The sequence below is a fragment of the Gossypium hirsutum genome, chromosome D08 (genome assembly GCF_007990345.1).
Source record: "Gossypium hirsutum isolate 1008001.06 chromosome D08, Gossypium_hirsutum_v2.1, whole genome shotgun sequence".
NCBI lineage: Eukaryota > Viridiplantae > Streptophyta > Magnoliopsida > Malvales > Malvaceae > Gossypium > Gossypium hirsutum.
In genome coordinates, this window is record NC_053444.1 from 4,179,207 (window position 1) to 4,201,549 (window position 22,343).

At 35.4% G+C, this 22,343-nt stretch overlaps 1 protein-coding gene and 1 pseudogene across 1 annotated transcript; one reads left to right on the forward strand and one right to left on the reverse strand.

Annotated features, from left to right (window-relative positions):
* The first annotated feature begins 1,704 nt into the window (after positions 1–1,704).
* Positions 1,705–8,290, forward strand: LOC121203598 (paladin-like; annotated as a pseudogene).
* A 10,714-nt stretch (positions 8,291–19,004) lies between these two features.
* Positions 19,005–20,806, reverse strand: LOC107916671 (germin-like protein subfamily 2 member 4). The gene is made up of 2 exons (XM_016846003.2): positions 20,598–20,806; positions 19,005–19,679 (listed from the first exon to the last, which is right to left on the reverse strand). The coding sequence occupies exons 1-2, from the start codon at positions 20,716–20,718 to the stop codon at positions 19,132–19,134; spliced, it is 669 nt and encodes a 222-aa protein (XP_016701492.2). The 5' UTR covers positions 20,719–20,806; the 3' UTR covers positions 19,005–19,131.
* Positions 20,807–22,343: the final 1,537 nt, after the last annotated feature.

Sequence of the window (22,343 nt, forward strand, 5' to 3'; positions counted from 1 at the left end):
TATATAAATACTAAGGTAATAAGCACATATTTCTGACCAGTTGAACCTTTTTACTGTTACATTATGCCCTAGTATAACTTAGTTTTTGTCTGGTAATACGGTTGACTGCAAATTTTCTTTATGCATATTGGAGGGCTCTGAGGATTGAATTTTCTGTCTGTTTTGCTCTTGGGTGACTGATTGAATAGTGGATGTGGAATCATGGATGCTATTTATCTCTTTTTAGCTTAGTGACTTAAATGAAATCACGTTGAACTGCTGAAAAGGATTCGTATAGCTAAATAAATTTTTAGCTAAAAGAGTATAATAAAAGGTAGAAGCTTACTAATTTATGTGTTTTTACATGATGTCACGGTGATTCAAATTTTGGTTTTTAAGTAAGTATATAAAAGGAGAAGCTTATCAATTGACATCTGAAAATTGCACTGTGCTAATAATATATTACATTATCTCTTTCTTCCTTTCTGAGTCCAGGTTAATAAAATTTCTCAAGCTGACATAAGCACAGAGGTTGTTTTTAATTGTCAAATGGGACGAGGAGAACAACTACTGGCATGGTGATTGCTACTTTGGCTTATCTCAACAGTTGGGCGTCTGGTAGTGTTGTCTCTTTATTTATGTATTTTAGCTCAAACTACACATTTTCCTTCTATTTATGCCATTCTTGTAACTTTTATGATTGAAATTGTTTAGGATTGGAACAATGAGGGATTCTCATCTTTCTCTTTTGCAATGAATCAATCAAACCATAGTGTAATTTGGCCTTGATTGTACAGAGACAGTAGCTTTAGAGAGTTTTACAAGAGTTATCTGATTCCCCTTTTCTTGTATGATTGTTAACTCCTATTTAGTCATGGTGCATGCTTCCTTGAGAACAGTTGTTGATCCTCTCCTCAGAACAAGATTCACTCTCATCCTGTATTAGATTGCATGCTTTTTAACAGTTTATCACTAGTAGATATATTTGATCCTTAGTAGTACTGAGCTGAATAGTTGCTGCATGCAAGAGAATCCTCATGCATTTGAAAAGGTATAAAAATGCGATAGAGTAAAGACCTCTGACATTTTGCTTGATGGACTTGTTATATGGCTATGTGTCCTCTTATCATTTTTCTCCTAAGTACCTTGTGGACATTATATATTATCTATTATGAAGTAAAACTTGTTTGTTTTATTTCAAGGATGATGATTTCTACTACTGCTTTTAAGCTCTCTGGGATTTTCTTCTTTGAAAGGTTACCATTATTAGGAGTTAAGGGCGAGGCTGAGTGTGTAGGAGCCATTTAGGAACTATAGTAACATAGAGAGAGAAGCTTGTCATGGATTACTTTGGTAATGGTTGTCTTTGAAAAGAAGAAAAACTTTATGAACTATAGCTATCTTCTCCTCTGTAGAATTGTCTAGCATGAATCAAGTTGCATCTTAAATTAAAGAGTCTAGAATGAAGCAGTAACAGTGGGACACAGAATCCTTCAAATTAAATTTGTGGAGAAAAAAAACATGCATGGTGATGATCCTCCAGATTATAAAAAATATACTAGGAACCTCCTTTTAAGTTCAAAACTTGGTTTGCATCAAATTTGTTATTTGTTATATTCATTAAACTGTTTTTAGATTGCCTTCAATATTATTTAATTTATATCTACTTCATACATATAAAATAAATGTATAACTGCATGTAATGTAACTTATTATGATTTCTAAATTATTATATCTAATGATTTAGGCATTCCAAGGAATGACTCAATAGGGAGAGTTTCTGACTATGCTTCTAATGTCACTGACAATCTTCCCAATTCTGAGGATGCAATTCGTAGAGGAGAATATGCGGTCATAAGAAGCCTGATTCGGGTCCTAGAGGTATTGTACTATTACTTGGTTGATTCTTTGACATCTGCTTTGGTCATTTTTCTTATAAAATAGTGGCATTCCTTTAGGGTGGTGTCGAAGGGAAAAGACAAGTGGACAAGGTCATTGACAAGTGCGCGTCCATGCAGGTATGGCTTTCTAAGTATCCATATTTATTCAGGCTTGCTCTAAGCTTAAAGTCTGGTTTGAAATAAAAATGCTGCTGAGCAGACAATTGCCATAATTCCTTGTTGATATTTTATTGTCTTTATCTACAAGGCCTATTAAGTTTTATCATCGGTGAATACTGGATACTACCCACTGATGTGTCGCTTTAAATGCTAATACAGAACTTAAGAGAAGCAATTGCCACTTATCGCAATAGTATCCTTCGTCAGCCAGATGAGATGAAGAGGGAAGCAGCACTTTCGTTTTTTGTGGAGTACTTGGAGAGATATTACTTTCTAATATGCTTTGCTGTATACATCCACTCAGAGAGGGCAGCTCTCCGTTCTAGTTCCTCTGGTAATACAAGTTTTGCTGACTGGATGAAGGCAAGGCCAGAGCTATATAGCATTATTCGCAGGTAAAGATATGAATGGAAGTGTTATAAGAAGTTTCCTCTTTTAATTTCAGGAACTTAAGCTGAAGCATTTGAGATACTGACTTTACACTTATAGAAGCAGTATAGATACTTGTATCACTTATTTAATAATATGTATAGGTGCCATGTGGTGTGTCAAATAAGGCTAACATTTTGAGAGCTGTGATTATGAATTGACTAATAGTAATTTGTCAGCGGTGCTGAACTGCCTGGAATCCGAATCTTGGCTTGTTTATGTGATCAATTCTTAGCATTTAGTTATGATGATCATATAACATTATCAATATTGGGTTGGTTGCCTCTAATAGTTCATGTCCTTGCCTTCTAATGCTTGGTTGGGGCTCAAGTGCACTAGAGCCTGCTGAATAGATGTTGTTTGCAAGTTAAACTTGCAAGACTGATTCTAATTTAGCCATTTGGTGTCGAGTTGATATGGATTAGCCAGCAACAAGTTGTTTCACACCAACCCCATTTTTTTTTCTCTTAAGTTTCTTTTAGAGAATTGTTTAGTAAAGAAAGGGAAGGGGAATGCATTTATAGCAACTCAATATGCATATGAATTTATGTTGGGATGCATAGTTAAAGTTCTTTTTCTCACCCTAAGTTAATGCTAAAATTGTTGTTAAATAATTTTTAAAAGAAACCATCCCCGATTCAGGACTTTTTTTTGGTGCATGCATTACTCTACAATGTATTATTTCAGGTTGCTTCGGAGGGATCCGATGGGTGCACTTGGATATGCAAGTCTGAAGCCATCTTTGACAAAGAGTGTTGAATCTGCTGATCGTCGCCCTCATGAAGTGGGTGTAGTTGCTGCTATGAGGAGCGGAGAGGTTCTTGGCAGCCAGACTGTCCTAAAAAGTGACCACTGTCCTGGTTGTCAAAATGTAAGCTTACCAGAGAGAGTAGAGGGTGCTCCTAACTTCAGAGAGGTTCCTGGGTTTCCTGTTTTTGGAGTCGCAAATCCAACTATCGATGGAATTCGATCTGTCCTTCAAAGGATTGGCAGCTCCAAAGGTGGTCGTCCAGTTTTTTGGCACAATATGCGGGAAGAACCTGTCGTTTACATTAATGGAAAGCCATTTGTTCTCCGTGAGGTTGAAAGACCCTACAAAACATGTTGGAGTACTCGGTAAATTATTTTACTTCTTGTTATCTGTAAAAAAATTGTTGAGGATCTGTGTGGTGGAGCTTTGGGCACAGAAGGGTCTCTAGTTGAGGTGTTTCACTTCATTGTAGTATGAGTTCTGCTTACAGTAGCATCATTACTGGTTCTTTGGTCATTGCCATAATATTTACGTGTTCATGCTGAGTGCAGTCATTTGATTGGTAAATGATTTAACATTTATACTTGTGCCTAAAATTAACATGGGTCTTTTGAAAAGAGTACCTGCTTTGATTTATGCAAATTGTTTTTGAATCCTTCTGCCCCGTTCACTTGGGAAGCAAAGGGCTGATTGGTACTGGAATCTAAATCGGTCTTGGCATTCAGGGAATTGATCGTGAAAGAGTGGAGAGAATGGAAGCGCGGTTGAAGGAAGATATCCTGCGAGAAGCTGAAAGCTATGAGGGTGCTATAATGGTCATTCATGAAACAAAGGATGGTCAAATATTTGATGCTTGGGAACATGTCAACTCTGATTCTATACAAACTCCACTAGAAGTTTTTAAAAGCTTAGAGGATGATGGTTTTCCCATTAAATATGCTCGTGTGCCCATTACCGATGGGAAAGCTCCCAAAAGTTCCGACTTTGATAGACTAGCTGCAAACATTGCTTCTGCTTCAAAGGATACTGCTTTTGTGTTCAATTGCCAGGTATTTCTTTTTCAAAATGTCTTCATGTGCTATATGAGTTTGTATATGCTTATAAAGTTTTTCATTTTGCTCTTTTTACTGCTTTCACCTAAATGTGATTGTTCCCTTTCTTTTCATAGATGGGCAGAGGGAGGACAACAACTGGTACTGTTATAGCTTGCCTTGTGAAGCTCCGTATTGATTATGGGAGACCAATTAAAGTTCTGCCTGGCGATGTTAACCATGAACAGGCAGATGGGAGCTCCTCTAGTGGTGAAGAAAGTGGAAGTGATGCAACTAGATTGACTTCTAGTACTGTTAAAGTGAGAACTAAAAATGAGCAAGGCCGTGCATTTGGCATTGATGATATCCTACTTTTGTGGAAGATAACAAGATTATTTGATAATGGGGTGGAGTGCCGTGAGGTCCTAGATGCTATTATTGATAGATGTTCAGCACTACAGAACATACGGCAAGCAGTTCTGCACTATAGGAAGGTGTTCAACCAACAGCATATTGAGCCGAGGGTGAGGAGAGTAGCTCTGAACCGTGGAGCCGAGTACTTGGAGCGGTACTTTCGCTTAATTGCTTTTGCTGCATATCTTGGCAGTGAAGCATTTGATAGTTTTTGTGGACAAGGAGAATGTAAGATGTCATTTAAGAATTGGTTGCATCAGAGGCCAGAGGTTCAAGCAATGAAATGGAGTATAAGATTAAGGCCTGGGCGATTTTTCACCGTTCCTGTAAATCTTCCTCTCTGGCTAGAATCAAGTTAAAGGCTTTATCAATACAATATTCCTAAGATTGCTACATTTTAATGTTCTATACTTTGTTTTGAACTTGTTTAACTACTTTTGGTTTTCGAATGCAGGAGGAGTTAAGAGCACCACATGAACTGCAACATGGAGATGCTGTTATGGAAGCCATTGTAAAGACGCGGAATGGTTCTGTTTTGGGAAAAGGCTCTATACTTAAAATGTACTTCTTTCCTGGTCAGAGAACTTCCAGCCACATCCAAATACATGGTGCACCACATGTCTTTAAGGTTTGCTCAAAAGAAAAATAACTTTCTTCAGAAGTATTTAGTATTCTCCTATATGTTTTAGAAGTTATTTTTTCCTAGTTAAATTTATCTGCTGCATTACAGTAAATCATCTATCCATATTACTTTTTTCAAGAGTCCATTCCATTCCCTCCATGTTAGTTTAGTTCAGTGCCTCACATCCTATCTTAAATCTCTAGGTGTCAAACTTAGACAACAAGCATACATCTTCTTGGTCTTAGGTTACATAAAATGATTAAACATTTGGAAACCCTTGTATTAAATCCTTCGAACCTGTATGTTCAGGTGGATGGATACCCTCTTTATAGCATGGCAACTCCAACAATTACTGGTGCCAAAGAGATGCTAGCATTTCTAGGTGCCAGGTCAATTGCAGGAGTTGCCGGTCAGAAAGTGGTGGTAACTGATCTTAGAGAAGAAGCAGTTGTGTACATTAATGGCACGCCATTTGTACTGAGGGAGTTAAATAAGCCTGTTGATACCCTAAAGCATGTCGGAATTACTGGACCTGTGGTATGTCATCTTAACACATATTTTACTTTTTGTGGCAAGTTATTTAGCACCATTACTTCAGCCAATTTCTTGCATTGTGAAAATTTATGTAGGTGGAACACATGGAGGCACGGCTAAAGGAAGATATATTGTCAGAGGTTAGACAGTCTGGTGGTCGAATGCTTTTACATCGTGAAGAATTTAGTCCATCATCAAATCAGTCCAGTGTTGTGGGATACTGGGAAAACATCTTTACTGATGATGTGAAGACAGCTGCTGAACTATATGCTGCTCTAAAAGATGAGGGGTATAATATAGAATATAGGAGGATTCCATTAACTAGAGAGAGGGAGGCTTTAGCTTCTGATGTGGATGAAATCCAGAACTGTCAAGATGAGTAAGTATCTGTATGCCTAGCTAGTGCTTTGTTCATCAGTCTATTGAAGTTATTCCTACAAAGTTTGTGTTGCATCTGATTCCACCTGCATCTATTCACACATGCTTGCACAAGTAACATAGTTTTAGCTCAGGATATTATGTATTAATGGCTTCTTAGGTGAATGATGTGTTGTGGCTGGCTTTATGGTTATTTTCGGAAATTTGCAGCACAGATTAAAATTTGTCAATATGAATAGATATCCTTTATGTTCTTTTCCTGTTGGGGGAGAACGGCAATTAAAACTGAACTGCCACAAATGGAAAAGCCCTCATCATTAGTAGTTCTGGAAAAGCCAACAGCATCTATTAAGGATTGTTCTTTTTCCAAAACTGCATTTAGTGATATGAGGACCATTTTAGTCATTATGATACCAAGAATTTGAAGAAGTATTTTCTCTTGTGATTGCTTAAGGGGACTTTGAGGTAAATATATACTTAAAGTTTTGACCCAAAAAGGAACTGTGATCGTAGATTTAAATGGTTCCTTGAAATTAAATCATTGTTTTGAAGCTGCAATTATGTGTTCTACAGCTCCGCAGGGTGTTACCTTTATGTATCACACACTGGATTTGGAGGAGTTGCATATGCGATGGCAATCATTTGCTGCAGACTTGATGCAGAGGTGAACTTTGGAACATCCAATGCACAATCATTGGGTGATGCACATATCAATTCTACACCTGAAGAAAACTTGCCATCCTGGACTTCTGAAGAAGAAGCACGAAGGATGGGTGATTACCGTGACATTCTAAGCCTTACAAGAGTTCTCATGCATGGTCCCAAAAGCAAAGCAAATGTTGATACTATTATTGAAAGGTATGTCTCATTTCCTTTTTTCTCTTTTCCCCCTTTATTTAGATATTAAAGAATCAGCATGAAGTTTATCGTCTCACTCTTTTACTATACCATCAATATGTATAATCAGATTCGTGATTCAGGTGGTCCAGAGAGCAAAATGATGGATTACTGTACTGAGTTTATTTCTTCATTTTCTTTTCTTTCTGGACTCAGTTGAACGTGCCCACCTTTTGCTTCTTTAATTTTTTTCATTTCAAGGCTTTTATTTTGTTTCATATTTTAGGCAACCAGTTTTTTATCCCTGCCCTTTGCCATTTAACATTCCAGTTATTGGCTTTTTAACCCTTAAATGGTGCTGAGTTTGTTCTGTTTTTTTGTGAAGGTGTGCTGGTGCAGGGCATTTACGAGATGATATCCTCCATTATAGTAAGGAACTTGAGAAGGTCCCAAGCGACGATGATGAGAATCGAGCTTGCATCATGGATATGGGCGTTAAGGCTATGAGGTTAGTTATTACATAGTTGCATCTAAAGCAAACTACAATTTTACTGCCTCAATCAAGTAGCATGTCAATTAGTGTTAGTGTATTGATTGATGGGTTCAACTTGAACTTCAAAGCCATGCTCCTGCATTTAGTCGGTTTTCATTGCTAATGAAACTCAATATTCTCTCTTTTTTTCCTCCTTTCATGGTTTGATAATCTAGTGTGCCTGATCGGGGTTAGGTTGTTGCTACTATGAATCGAAACATACCAGGGTTTGTATTTCATGATCCTTGAACTTTTGTATTTGTTTATTTTGCAGGCGTTATTTCTTCCTCATCACGTTCCGATCTTACCTATACGGTACATCTCCAATTAAGATGAAATTCACAACTTGGATGGATGCAAGGCCTGAATTAGGACATCTCTGTAATAATCTTAGAATTGATAAATAGTTTGACAGATTATAATCGCCTTTAAAATTCAAATGTATGTAATGTATGTAAGCATGTATGTATGATGTATAGGTCTCAATGCCTGTTCATAGCTTATCCATTAATGATTGATTGCTATACACATATAGAGAAGGGTTTGTTATACTTTCGAAGCCTTTCCTTTGGAGCTTCGCCAGGTTGAAAATTTGTAGGATCATAAGCTAAAAACTCAAGTAGCAAGTTAACCCAAATATATTATATTAAGAGTTTTGTTTTCAAGTTTATAGAATTGTATTATACTACAAGTATATCAAAATATCAATTTAATGTTTGTTTTCTTTCTTTCCATTTTGCTTTTTCTCTCATTTGATTTTGTCTAGAAAGTGTTCATACATGTATAGGCCTTAACACTGCCAATTTAATACTTCTCATTGCTTGTTTAGGTATTTTAGCTTTGATGGGTTTTACTGGATTTCTGAAAAACTTTAGTGATTAGTTAAAACAATTTTCTTTTTGGTTCCAGTGGCATAAGATTTGTGTTCAACACATTAATTAGGGGTAATGAATTTTTCCAATAATTATTTTTCTTTGTTTATTAAGTTAAATAAATGAATATGAGCAAGATTTTTTTAAGATTCTTTTTTAAACAAATCCAACTTAAGCAAAGCTTTTTTAATTTATTTATGTTTATGGATATGATTGTTTTAAAGCTCGTTTAATGAACCATTCAAAGCTTATTTAGTATTCTTTTATTGTTCAATTATTAATTATGGTTAATTGAGTTTGGTGTTACAAGTGATATCAATTTAATCACTCAATTATGAATCAAACCAAAAAAATTAGAGCTAGCAAAATAGGCTCGAGCATATTAGCCCGCTTATGTTGATCTGAGCTTTATAAAATCCAAGTTTGAAAAAGCCTGAGAATATCCAAGCCCAATAGAACTTCAGTCGAGAAAGCTTGAGTTCGTAATAGATCTGAGCTCGAGGCTAATTTAGCTCGAGCTTGAGATAAATCTGACCCAAAGCATGAAAAAGTTTGAATTTATAACTAAATAGTCATAATAAAATTTAATAATTAATAAATTTTTATGTTATTACTTAAAATGTATTCATAGGTAGTGCATATAGGGAACTATGAAGCAGAGAATACGGATTGACAGACTCTATTTTCTATAATATGTTGGTTGCTTTGGAAAGACCGAAACTCATTTGTTTTTTCTAACAACCATAGTTGTCTTTATGCTATTGTGACTACAAGTTATTATTGGGCAAAGAATTATGCAGAATCCGACTCGAGACTATTTCAGGCCAAGCCCTATGTGCCTATTGTTATATTGGTCTCGCCCGGAGAGGGGTTGGATAAAATTTAATATGGATGGTGCGGTTTCAACCACCAATCTTTCTTCAATTGGAAGTGTGTATAGAGATTCAGATGCTAACTGGTTGGGTGGTTTCTCGATGACTTTTTGGTAAGGATTCTGTCTTTAAAGTAGATACAAGGGCAGTATTGGAAGGTCTAATCATGGCCTGAGATAAGAGGTTTAGACAGATAGAGGTTGAATGTGATAACGCACTACTGGGGGAGTTACTTCTAGCTGATGGGGGAGAAAATAGCAATTTGGTTGAGTTACGTTTGCTGCATCAAATTCTGAGAAGGTGGAGAGTGAGAATCCATCATATTCCAAGAATTCATAATAAAGTGGACGATCATATGGCTAACTGTTATATTCCTGGAGTCCCAAGTTTGCAAGTATACGACGAACCCCCGGATTCAGTGAAAATTTTGCTATTAGCCGATTTAACTCGATCAATGCCGGATTAAGATGTAACTAGTTGGAGTCTCGCTTAATGCTGTTGTTTTCTACCAAAAAAAAATATAATTTCTATATCTATACTATTTAATAGTTTGATTGAGTTGAGGAATCGACCTGGTAATATTGATGCTATGTTCGACATTGAAAACAACTATTTTTAGATTTGTTTACCGGTCCTTATTTATTATTAAGAATTGAAAGTTGTATCACTGATGAGATGAATGCTACTCTTAATGCTGAGGAGATTCTCCAAACGGTCAAAGGCATAAGCCCAACGAAAGCATCATGTATTAATGGATTCCCAACACTTTTTTATCAGAAATTTTTTGGCACATTGTGGGAGTGGATGTTGGTTAGTACTGTCTTGGTGTCTTAAATAAGGTTATAGAGGCGAACTGTATTAATAAGACGAATATTGTGTTTATTCCTTAAAAGCCAAGTCGTAAAAACAAGATACATTTTCATGTTATTAATCTTTGCAAGTATAAAATTATTTAACAAGTTATTGTGAATCGGTTCCAAATAGTTTTGGATAAGTGCATTGATGAAGTTGAGAGTGCTTTTGTGTCTGGAAGATAAATATCAGACAATAAGTGACATTTCCTTGAAGAAATGCTTGGTCGGTTGGGTCTTAATTAAGGTGAATTGAGTTGATTATGCCAAATAGAGGGTTTAGACAAGGTGATCCTTTAAGCCCATATTTGTTTCTGATTTGTTGTGAAAGTTTTTCATCCTGGTTGAAGCTTGCCAAGAATGAGAGGTCTGTAAAGGAAACTCGGATTTGTAGAGGGGGATCGGGGTTAACTCATTTGTTTTTTTTCCGATGATAACATTACTTTTGGAGAGGCTTCGATCACGGGGTGACAGTGATGAAATCTATCATTCACATGTATGAATTGCATTTGGGTCAGAAAGTGAATTTTGATGTCTAAAATTTTCTTTAATTCCAATGTAGCCGAAAGTTGCTGTGACCAGATTGTTCAATTGTTTGGGGTGCTAAGAACTTTGAGTATCGAACGATATTTGAGGCTCCCTACGACGGTTGGGATGAATAAGAGGGCTGCATTTCAAGGTCTAAAAGACAAACTGAGGGTGGGTAGATAGTTGGAGTTCAAGGATGCTCTTGCATGGTGAGAAGGAAGTTTTTATCAAGTTTATCTTACAGTTGCTACCGACTTATAATATGCCCTGCTTTTTGTTTTCGAAAATGCTTTGTAACGAATTGGAATCCATTATTAGCTAGTACTAGTGTCACGGGGCTAAGCCTTTCGTCTTGCAAACTGTGTGGCCTTAGGCGATCTATTTGTCTCCAACTCGCCTAAGTCAGCCTTTACGCCCAAAAGTGAGGATTCTTTTAAGAACTCCTCCAAGGCACCAATTTGTATAGCGGAAGCGGTTGTGCCAAAAGAAGCTACAAGTGAACAACAGAAAGCCAAAGAAAGAATGCACACAAAGTGTTTGAGTAAATGCTCAAGAATTCTATTACTCTTAAGAATTCAGCTTACAATGGATGAGTACAAATGATGGGGAGGCTCTCTATTTATAGTTGAGCTCCCCCAAATCCGACAGTCAAAATACATTTACATCGACAGACGAGATTCACTATATCCCTTGATTTTAGGGATTTACAAGATTTGCCATATCAAATCTAATCTAATCTAATCTTTACAAGATATGATTCTCTATATCTTCTAAGATTAGTTACTAAAATTAGCCTAAGTTGCCATGTCTTCATCATCGGGCCAACCAGGCTTCAATCTGACAGGCTTCTTCAATAGTTCTCTAAATCGGGCCAGTTCTCGTGGGCTAAATGTTCCCTATCTAATCGATAGACCTCTATGGGGCGCTTCTTGTGCCATGGTCACGGGTTTTGCACTTTGGCCCGTGACACTAGTGACAAAAATCTCGTCAAAAACGTAGTATACATTCATGGTCGTGGTCGTGCCTTCTGTGGCCAAAGAGAAAGGGGGCCTTGGATTCATAGATTTGGTGAAATTTAGTATTTCTCTATTAGCAAAGCAGGGTTGGAGGCTCATCACCAACCCACACTCTTTAGTCGGTAGGTTTTAGAAGGCCAAGTGTTTTCCACATATTGATTTCCTTCGGTGGGTTAGGGAGTCATCATTCTCTTATGTGGAAAAACATTTGGAGTTCAAAAGGGTTGTTACATGCAGGATTAAAGTGAAGAGTGGGGGATGGTACCTCTCTTTTGATTTGGGAGGATCGCTGGCTATCCGATACTAGTCCCTGTAAAATTTAATCTCCCAGAATTAGTGGCGTCTCTTATGTCTCTGAATTGTTTCTACCTAATAGTAATGCTGACGAGGTTCGAAAGATTCTCTGTGTGCCCATTGCCTATGCTCCCGTTCTGGATATACTGGTCTGGTAGCCTGATTACTTTAGCTTATACTCTATGAGAAGTGGGTACAAATTGCTTGCTTCAGGCTTGGCCTATCACTCCAACCAGGTTCTCGTTGACAAGCTTATAGGTTGCCATCAACTTTGTATCATAAGTTTGTTCCTACTTTACACAGTTAAAAGTTAAAAAGAATTAAAAAGGATGCCATATGTCCTAGATGCGCCAATGGCAGGGAGACTATACAATATGTCATATTGAAGTGTCTATTTGCTATGGTGATTTGGACTCTGTTGGGGATTCACTAGCCTGCTACATTAGATAACAAGAAGTTTAAGGGAGTGGTTGAATTACATGTTTGAGTATAATGATACAGCCATTCGACAATTAATCTCAGTTGTGGTGGGTGCTATGTTGTGGTCAAGGAACAAATTAGTACATGAGGGGGTTCGTCAAAGTAGTCAGGAGTTAGTTACCTGGTCCAAAGCTCATGTATAATTATTCGCAACCATGATGACTTAGTTATGGGGTCTTACACTATTAGGAATGATATCGTTCCTGACCTATTTAACGCCAAAGCTAGGGCAGCAATTCGTGGTCTAAGATTCGCGACTGACATGAGGTTCTCCTACATCGAAATCGAAGGAGATTCCCGTTCGGTTATCAGGAAACTTTCTGGAAAGCAGCTGGACAGATCAAGCATCAGTGTAATTATTGAGGATGGAACAGCTCTCCCTAGGGTTTTTTACTGAAATAGGCAAAAAAAAATTGTACTGAAATAGATTGTCAGAAAGATTATTTAATAAAATGGTATACTTTTTTCATTGGTGCCTATCTTAGAAGCGCCAATGAATTAAAAACTATTAATTTTTTTGAATAAAATATTTTTTTTTATCTTTTTGAAAAAAATTTAAATAAAAATACGAGTCAAAATACGGTTAACGGGTCGGGTCGGGTGGCGCCTGTCAGGTAGGCGCCACTAATTGTTCCTCATAGAGAGGCGCTATTGAAAATGCCTCATAGGGAGGCGCCAATGGGTGGCCTTCTACCCACCGCTGCACCGCTGCAAGAGCAGCATGGTGTTGTCCCTTCAACACCATAATTTTTAGCCTATAAGTAAATGGTCCCCAAGCATGCAATGGACGATAGAGAAAAAAAACAGAGAGAAAGGAGAAGAAGAGAAGAAGACGAAGAGAAGAAGAAGAAGAAGAAGAAAGAAAGAAAGAAAGAAAAAGGTAATGTATTATTTTAGTAAATAATTTTATTTATAATTTAAAGACTTTAATTAAGATATTGCGAATTTTTTGTTATTAATTATTAATTATAAATTATTTATGTTTAGTGGTTATAGTTTGGATTAGTATTTTGTATGAATATTGTAATTTTTTGTATGAGTATTGTAATTATTTTATAATTAATTTTGTATTTATAGTTTTGGATTAGTATTTTGTATGAATATTGTAATTATTTTATAATTAATTTTGTATTTATAGTTTTGGATTAGTATTTTGTATGAATATTGTAATATTGTAATTTTTTGTATGAATATTGTAATTATTTTATAATTAATTTGTTAGTAATTTAGGATTATGTTATAAATTTTTGTGTTTGTAATTATTTAAAATTTAATTTATTAGTAATTTAGGATTAAGCTATAAATTGTTGTGTTTAGTTTAGTATTTGGTGAGTTTAACATATAAGTTTATAAAAAATTAAAAATCATTTTATTAAAAGTTTAATTATAACTGACTTTTTTAATCATATAGTTGTTGTTAACTCATTTAATTTTTATATAATGTAACATTTATATAATGTAATTTTATTTGATTTTGTATTTATTTAACAGTATTTATTGATTTTTTTAAACAAATTAAATTAATTCATTTTTTTAATTGTAGATTTGCAGGAAATGGGTTCTCTGATTAATAATAATAATCACATATCAAGTACTAGTAATAAAATTTTTATTTGATACTCATGTTATTTGCTGAATTAAATTATATTGTATTAACTATTTTGCTAATTTAATAATGTCAGGGTTCGTACCGCGTATTGAGGGGCCGTGTTAATAGTGTAGGGTTTCAGCCAGATGAACGCCTAATACCATACTTAGAGTTAGCCGGGTTCGGATCAGCGGCATTGATCCGGACTTTTGATCTGCGATACGACTTGATTTCCGCTTTAGTCGAGCGATGGCGTTCGGAGACCCACACATTTCATTTGTCGTACGGAGAGTGTACCGTCACTCTAGAGGATGTTGCAGTACAGCTCTGGCTTCTCAAAGACGGGAATGCGGTCACGGGCGTAAGTTCAATCTCTAGGCCGACTACCCTTTGCTATGAATTACTTGGACGCTCGCCAAGTGAGGGGAAATTTACCAGTTTGAGATTTTCATGGCTAAAGGCCAATTTTAAGCATTTTCCAAGTACTGCTAATGAATGGGAGGTGATGCAGGCCGTTCGAGCTTACATTATGCACCTTATAGGGGGTGTACTCATGCCGGATGCAAACAGCAGTAAGGTCCACTTGATGTACTTACCCCTATTATCCAATTTGCATAACACTCGTTCATATAGTTGGGGGTCTGTAGTTTTAGCCATGCTGTATCGCGAACTTTTTTGGACGACAGATCCTTCTGCGGTTGACATAGGCGGATGCCTCATACTGCTGCAGTCGTGGGCACTTTACCGGATGCCATTCTTGGCATCCATTAGTCATCAATCATATATATTTCCACTCGTTAATAGGTGATGAATTTTTACTCGTTATATTAAGTAGTTGACTTTTTTTATATTATATTATTCTAACAATTTGTTTTTGTAGATGGAGTACTAATCCGGGTATCGGGAGGTCATACACAGTTTTGATATACCGTCTAATGATTGAGAATCATGTTAGAGAAAGGGTAAGTTTTTCCAATATAAACTTAATTTTATTATTTTATCTCATTCGACCTGCGTTAATATAACAATGTTATTAACTGTGCAGTTCATTTAGATGCCATATTCTGTTCTAGAAATTATGGCAGTTATCCCCTCATCTGCACACGTCCACTCAAACCTATGGTGCATTAGCGCACCCATTATAAATTTTAACGTAGTGGAGTAGTATCATGGCAATCGAGTACTCCGGCAGTTCGGTTGCATACAGTATATCCCGACACTGCCAGTACAATTGGGGGAGATCCATAGGATGAGCAAGAGGGGGAGGTATGGAGATAATTGGGGAGAAGTGCACGAAGAATATATTACGATGTGGAACAACCGGTTCGGGAGGGTACCTCAAATTGATCGTGCTCCAGATTTGCAGCCCTCGTTAGAGTACATACAATGGTACTATGAGATAGAGAAACCATTTCTATTTGGTGGGCGGGCGATGGTAGTCCCTCCACATACGACACAAATTACGCAACCCCTTCCAGATCCGCATCATGCACCAGAGCCAGAGCCAGAGCCAGTTCCAGAAATGGAACTACATTCTAGGGATAGTTCTTATCATCCAGAATTGGGGGGCGATGACTATTTCGCGGGCTCGTATCCATCTCAGTACTCCGCATAGCGGTTATCCACCTCGATTGTAGTTGGTCATCCGACTGTAATAAGATCGTGTCTACAACTCAATTATAGTCCCCGGTACGTGTTCCCTCATAGCGGCTATCCATCCCTGTAACTCATTGTACGATGCATCAAAATCTCTGTACAATTGCTCCATTGCCATCTGTTTAGCTATCCATGCCTTCCGGTATGATACTCGATACTAGAATCGTGCTTGTATTTCGGCAATCAGTACCGAAACTTTAATGGTCGGCATGTCTTTCACCATTGGCATGATGCACGTATAGATAGTTTTGGAGTCAAGTTTTCGATGATCTTCTGTCATACGTGTTGAAGTGCATGTGTGAGGCCCGACCAATTTTCGTATATCCCACATCTGCGACTTCTGGATAAATGCAGCTCGTATCCGCCAATTGCAGCCTTCTGCTGACCTCCAACACTCTCAAATATATAATGTTGGTTTAGATACGATGACTTTGTAATCTACTGATATATTCATGCTATACCACTTAATGGAAAATATGCATTCTTCCTTACTTTCAAATCTCTGGCCCACGCACAACTCCTTTGGATCAGAATATAAGCCAATTCGGTTAGCAGGTAGTATTTCAAGGTACTCTGGAAACTCGGTTGCCTGTTCCGCATCGGGGTCTATCCGAGACATGTGTGCCCCAGGATTATTGTGTATCACAATACGACGAATCTGGTTTCCAACTAAAGACGCGTTAACATTTCCATCCTCATTCATGCCTTCGTCGTTAATATCATCTGGGACCTCGTCCACATCGGGATCACTCTCACTATCCACTTCGTAATCAACAGGATCACTACTATAGTATACATCATCACCAACCACTTCAGTCTCGGCTGCAGCATTAAGATCAATATCGATCCCGTGTATAGTTGACTGACTATTAACATACGATACCGGAACCACCATACACGGCGCTTGAACTCCATCTTATTCACCTAATGGAGTGGGATCTTCAGTTGCCTCCACACCGGCTAACTCAGCAAATAACTGAATCGGTGCATTTTTGTTACTCTGAGTCCCACAATAAAGAGCAACCATTGTCTCCACGTCTTCATCGTCTACAAGTTCCATTTCAGTAAATTTTATTAGATCTGTCGAAACTGGAAACTTGTAGAAAACTTTTGATATCCTTCTCCCACAACGTCTATAAATTTTTTCACTAATTTTTTCCTTCATATCATCAAACGAGATATTTCTATTAAATCTCATTGCTACTTGTTTGCGACATTCAAATATACATCCCACGGTTGTTGTCAAAATTTCTCCATTGAAATAAACACATACAAAAAACTGATTCTCCATCTTCAATACTAGATCTGTTAAAAAGAATTTCAAATTTCTTAAAACAGTTTCGAAATGTAAAAAAATTACATAAAATTTTTAATGCAAAATTTTTCATTCAGAAGCTAACAAAATTAATAACCTAACAAAATAACTTTCAAATAATAAAATTACTAACAAGACTCTACATTCTATTTAAAAAGAAATAAACCTAAATACCTTATCATTCTTCTTCTTTTCCTTTTTTTTTCTTCTGCCTTCCTTCTTATTTCTTCTGTTTCTTTGGTAAAAATTATGTCTGTGTTTAGGGGTATATTAGGGAAAAATCAGGCCATTGGCGCCTCTCAACATGGCACCACTAATGGCGCCTCTCAGATAGGCACTACCATTGGCGCCTCTAAGATAGGCGCCACTACTTTGTATTATACCGGGTCATATACTGATCCGGGAAAAAAATTAATTATATTTTATACAAAAATTTAATATAAAATACCATTAAAAACATAGTTTTTAATTCATTGGCGCCTCTGAGATAGGCACCAATGCAAAAAGTATACCATTTTTGCAAATAATCTTTCTGACGACCTATTTCAGTACAATTTTTTTTAACCTATTTTAGTAAAAAACCCGCTCTCCCTACATGGTTTGAGCAGTGTATTTTCAAGCTCATCCCGAGAGAAGGGAATCAATCAGCTCATTTAATTGCTAAAGAGGGTTTTGCTTCCACTAGGGATATGTTCTATGTTGAGGAAGTACCTGAATTAGTTTGAGGGGTAGTGGAATCGAATAGGTGTAGGTGTATCCGCTTATAAATTGGTGTCACCTATCAATTGATCTCAATTCAATTAAGAAATTATCTAAATCTCATTTTTTTTACAAAGTAATGTACATAATAGAATTTGAACCTATATGACATAAGTCTTTAATGCATCAGAGTTACTATTTCAATCAAAGTCTCATTTGAGTTTCATATTGTTGTGCGAATAGGGTAAAAAATAGTAAACTATTTTTATTAGAAAATCCAATATTCTAGACAAAATCTCAGCAGAATATATCATAATACAAAATATTGAAAGATAAGTAAAATAATAAGAAGGCCAAAAATTTAACAAAGTTCAACAACCACCTCTATTTATAATAGTACAAACACTTCACAACCTTTTATTTTTTAGATGCAAGATTGTGCTATTTCAACCCATATAAATTTTTTTTATAAATATATTTGTTATATAATTTTGGGATAATATAATTTTTTTCCGCCCACATAATGAGTGTACCATAGAATTGAATCATAGTTTGGTTGGTATCGGCATTGTTGCTAAAGCATGAGGACATGGGTTCAAGCATGTTGAAGTGTGTTTATTCTGCTATTTAAGGGTGGGTGAGAAATTATAGGTACTTCCAAGCATTGTATTAAAAAAAATTATGTTTGATTATTTTATATCTAAAAAATAAGATATATATTTATAGTTTGTTTAAATTTATTTGTTTATTGTTTTTAAATATATTTTTAATTTTTCATAAACATGTTTGATTAGAATTCATGAATATGTTCATTTACAGTTCATAAAGGGATAAATATTAAAATTATATATGAACTTTGATTTAAGGTGCAATTGTATACATGAACTTTAATTTGGTGAAATTATACACATGAAACTCTAATTGTGGTTTAAATATATACTTGAAACTTTAATTTTGATTTAATCATACACATTTAAAGAAATAAATATAATTATTTATGTATGAAATATATAAACATAAAATAATGTTATATCAATAATTGTGTTAATAATTTATAAGAATTGAATCAAATTAAAGTTTCATGTATAAAATTACACAAAATCAAAATTTATGTATACAATTGCACATTAAATCATAGTTCATGTATAATTTTGGGATTTACCCCGTTCATAAACAGATTCATTCAATTTAAACAAATAAACATAAACACGTTGTTTAAATAAACAAACACGAGTATAAACAAATGTCAAAACAAACATGAGTAGATAATTCAAAGAAAATATATTGAATTGGCGACGTTACCACATACAAAACCAATATTTTGCTCTTAAATTACATTATTCAATTCCCAAAAGAAATATGTATAATATTTTCAATTACAGAAGCCAATTTTCTAAGTTTTCTTCGGGGCTAGCTTGTTTTTGATTTTGTCAACTTCTTTGGTGCCAATTTGAAAGGTCTTTGTCAACACATTGTCTGGGACAGCCGGTGTCGATGTAAACAATGTTGCGGCAATAGATTGAGTTCCAGGCAATTGGCTGTTAAATCCTGCTATAACGGATGCCGATTTGTCGCCGTTGTTCTTCTGGAAATGAACCAATCCCCTTGGGAACACGAAAATGTCGCCTTTCTTGACCGATTTGGAGATCAACTTGTTTGATGTAGTGATGAACCCCACGTCTAATTCACCGTCGAGAACGAAGATGATCTCGGTGGCTCGTGGGTGAGTGTGAGGAGGGTTAAGGCCACCTGGTGCATAGTCGATCCGAGCAAGCGAGACGCCGAGGGTGTTGAGCCCTGAGATTTTCTCGACATTGGCTCCTGTTGCCACTGATCCAACCGAGTTGTTGATGACTCCTGGATTGGCTAATCCGCTATAGAAAAAATCAGCTTCGGTAACATTGGCTTCGTCCTTGCATGGAAATCCATTAACCTTTATCCCTATACAATTAGTATACAAATAGGTTAAATAATACCCTGGCGAAGTGGCCTCCATGCTAAATTTTAATTTAGATTCTTTATAATAGTAAAATTGCATTTTGACTTCTAAAAATGATAAAGTTTTGATTTAATCCTTTAAAAATTATAAAGATACAAGCTATTAGAATGATGAAATTGTATTTTTACTATCGTAAAAATATATAATTTAATTCCGATCCCTAAAAATAATTTCAGGCTCTGCCACTTCCTTCAAGATTAAAATAAAGAAAATATTTTACTATACGCAGATTCACATATAATCACATTCTGGCATATTGAATAACCTTTTGTAACTCATCGAATATAGACTTATATACTGAAAATGTGTTGAATACAAAAAAGGTCTGAATGTAGTAATTATTTTACAATTTAATCTTGAACTCTTTTTTGGTTCGCATTGCTCTCTAAATTTGACAATTTTTTTTCAATTTTGGCCAATATAATGAGATGACATTACGAGACTGCGTCATATCATCACTTAAAATTTTTTTAATAAAAGCTGGAGAAAATTTGTTAAGGTCCAAAACTAATGAACAAAAAAATTTTAAGGACTAACATGAGCGAAGCCTGAATAACTTTTTTTAGGAGGTCTGAATTAAGTTATAAAATTTTGAACGCAATTTCACCATTGTACTAGTTAATATGTTTATCATTTTTTAAAGGATTAAATTAAAATCTTATTATTTTGGAGATCAAAGTACAATTTTACCATTACTAATTTATAATTTTATACGTTTTAAAGGGTAAAAGATGCAATTTTCCAATTTTGGGGGCATGATCCCTGCCCCTCCTTCCGTCTTGGAGACAAAGTTAAGAAAAGTTCCCAAGTAAAAAAAAAAAAAAAGGTAAGAATATAGATTACAGTTGTAGTAGTTGTACCAGCAGCTTTATTAGCTACGCAGAGATCTTGGAGAAGATCAGGATCAGAAGCAACCATGCTGAAGAGGGCAACAAGGACGAAAGGACACGCAAAAACCTTAGCAGCCGCCATAAAAGACATTCTTAAACAAATGAAATGAAGAGAAACAAGAGAGGGGACAGTAATTGATAAGAGAACAAAGCTTGTTTGTTTGATTGTTGGAAGAGAAAGGGTCTTAAGTCTAGTTTATATATATGTACAAGAGACAATGGTTAAAAGATTGGTTGGTAAAACAAGACTCTAAGCTACTTCAACTTAAAACCAAAGCAAAGCAATATGTTTAAATGCATAAATTTAACTTGGACCCCTTGAGATTATCGAGGCCTGATCAAATTAGTCCCTCTATTATTAAATGGACTTGTTTAATCTTTATATTATTAAAAAAATAAAATCATATCAAAATTGAATAGAGCCAATATTTGTTGTTTAAAAAGTATCTTGAATATTTTTTTCAATTATAGTTCAGTTCCAAACAGAATATTTTGTTTTACAAGAAATCTTAACTCCGATTTGTACTTAATTGATTCTTTTCAATAATAAAGGGACTAGTTTGATTCAATTACTATAATATAAGGACTCCTAAATATTTTAACCGTTGAATTTTTGTTGGTATTAAAATCAAAGTGGGAAGAGCTTTCAAAATCAAAGTGTGTTGGGGGAGGGCTTAGCAAAGAGATAATTTGATATTATTCATTTTGGCTTTGGTTTTTTATTTGAGAAAAAGTGAAGAGACGTTTTTATATCACGCAATTACCAACCACAATGAGAGGAATGGCTGTGGGGTGAATTGGGATGGCGCTGCTACCGGTTTTCCTTTTGTTACAAAATTAGTAAGGATTATTGTTGAGTTTGTGTGACCTGAAGTCCGTAAGGATTATTGCTAATAAGCACAAAATTGGATTGGGGTTGTGAGGGTGGAGCCCCTGTGGTACGGGCCATATTGCATAAGTTGAGTCTGTATAGAACTACACTTTTACTATTTGACTTTGATTAGAACAATGTTTTTCAATCCTTAAATAAATGTAGTCGAAATTCCTCTTGTATTACTTGGTTTTCAATATTAGTGGATTTATTCTGCTTTACTCGTGGTTTTTTCCTCAAAAGGATTTCCACGTAAAATTGGTGTGTTCTTATTTTTCTTTTCTTATTGCTTTGTGATCGTTCTACTGTCATTATTGATGTTTATTATAACCAAATCGATCACCGTAGTTAAAACACAGAAATGAGGAGATTGTAATTGTTTGATTAAATCACGTTAGAAACTAAAAAATTATGTTGGTGAGCTGAAACTTGTTAAACCTAAAATAAATGCGTTGCTTTTCTCTAAAAATTAATTGTTCTCTTTCTTTGGTGCTCAAACCGGTTAAATTGGTTGAAAGGTAAGCTCACGTTTCACAATCTAAATCATACGTGTTATAATGGATTTTTCTATAGATGACACCGTTTATCTAGTATTTGAGTTTGTTACTTTTTTAATATAATATTTGTGTTTCTTTATCCAACAAGGTACTTGTATTTGACAAAAGCTATATTTTTTGTACTTGAAAGTAACATTGTTAATCTTTTTGTCTTTAATTTAAGTTTTAGGGTTGATTTAATGAAAAATCATAATTAACTAATAATATTAGCAATTATCGAATATCAAATCAATTATAAAGGCCGAATTAAATACTAAAAAGTTAATTATGTTATCTTTGAGTACTAAA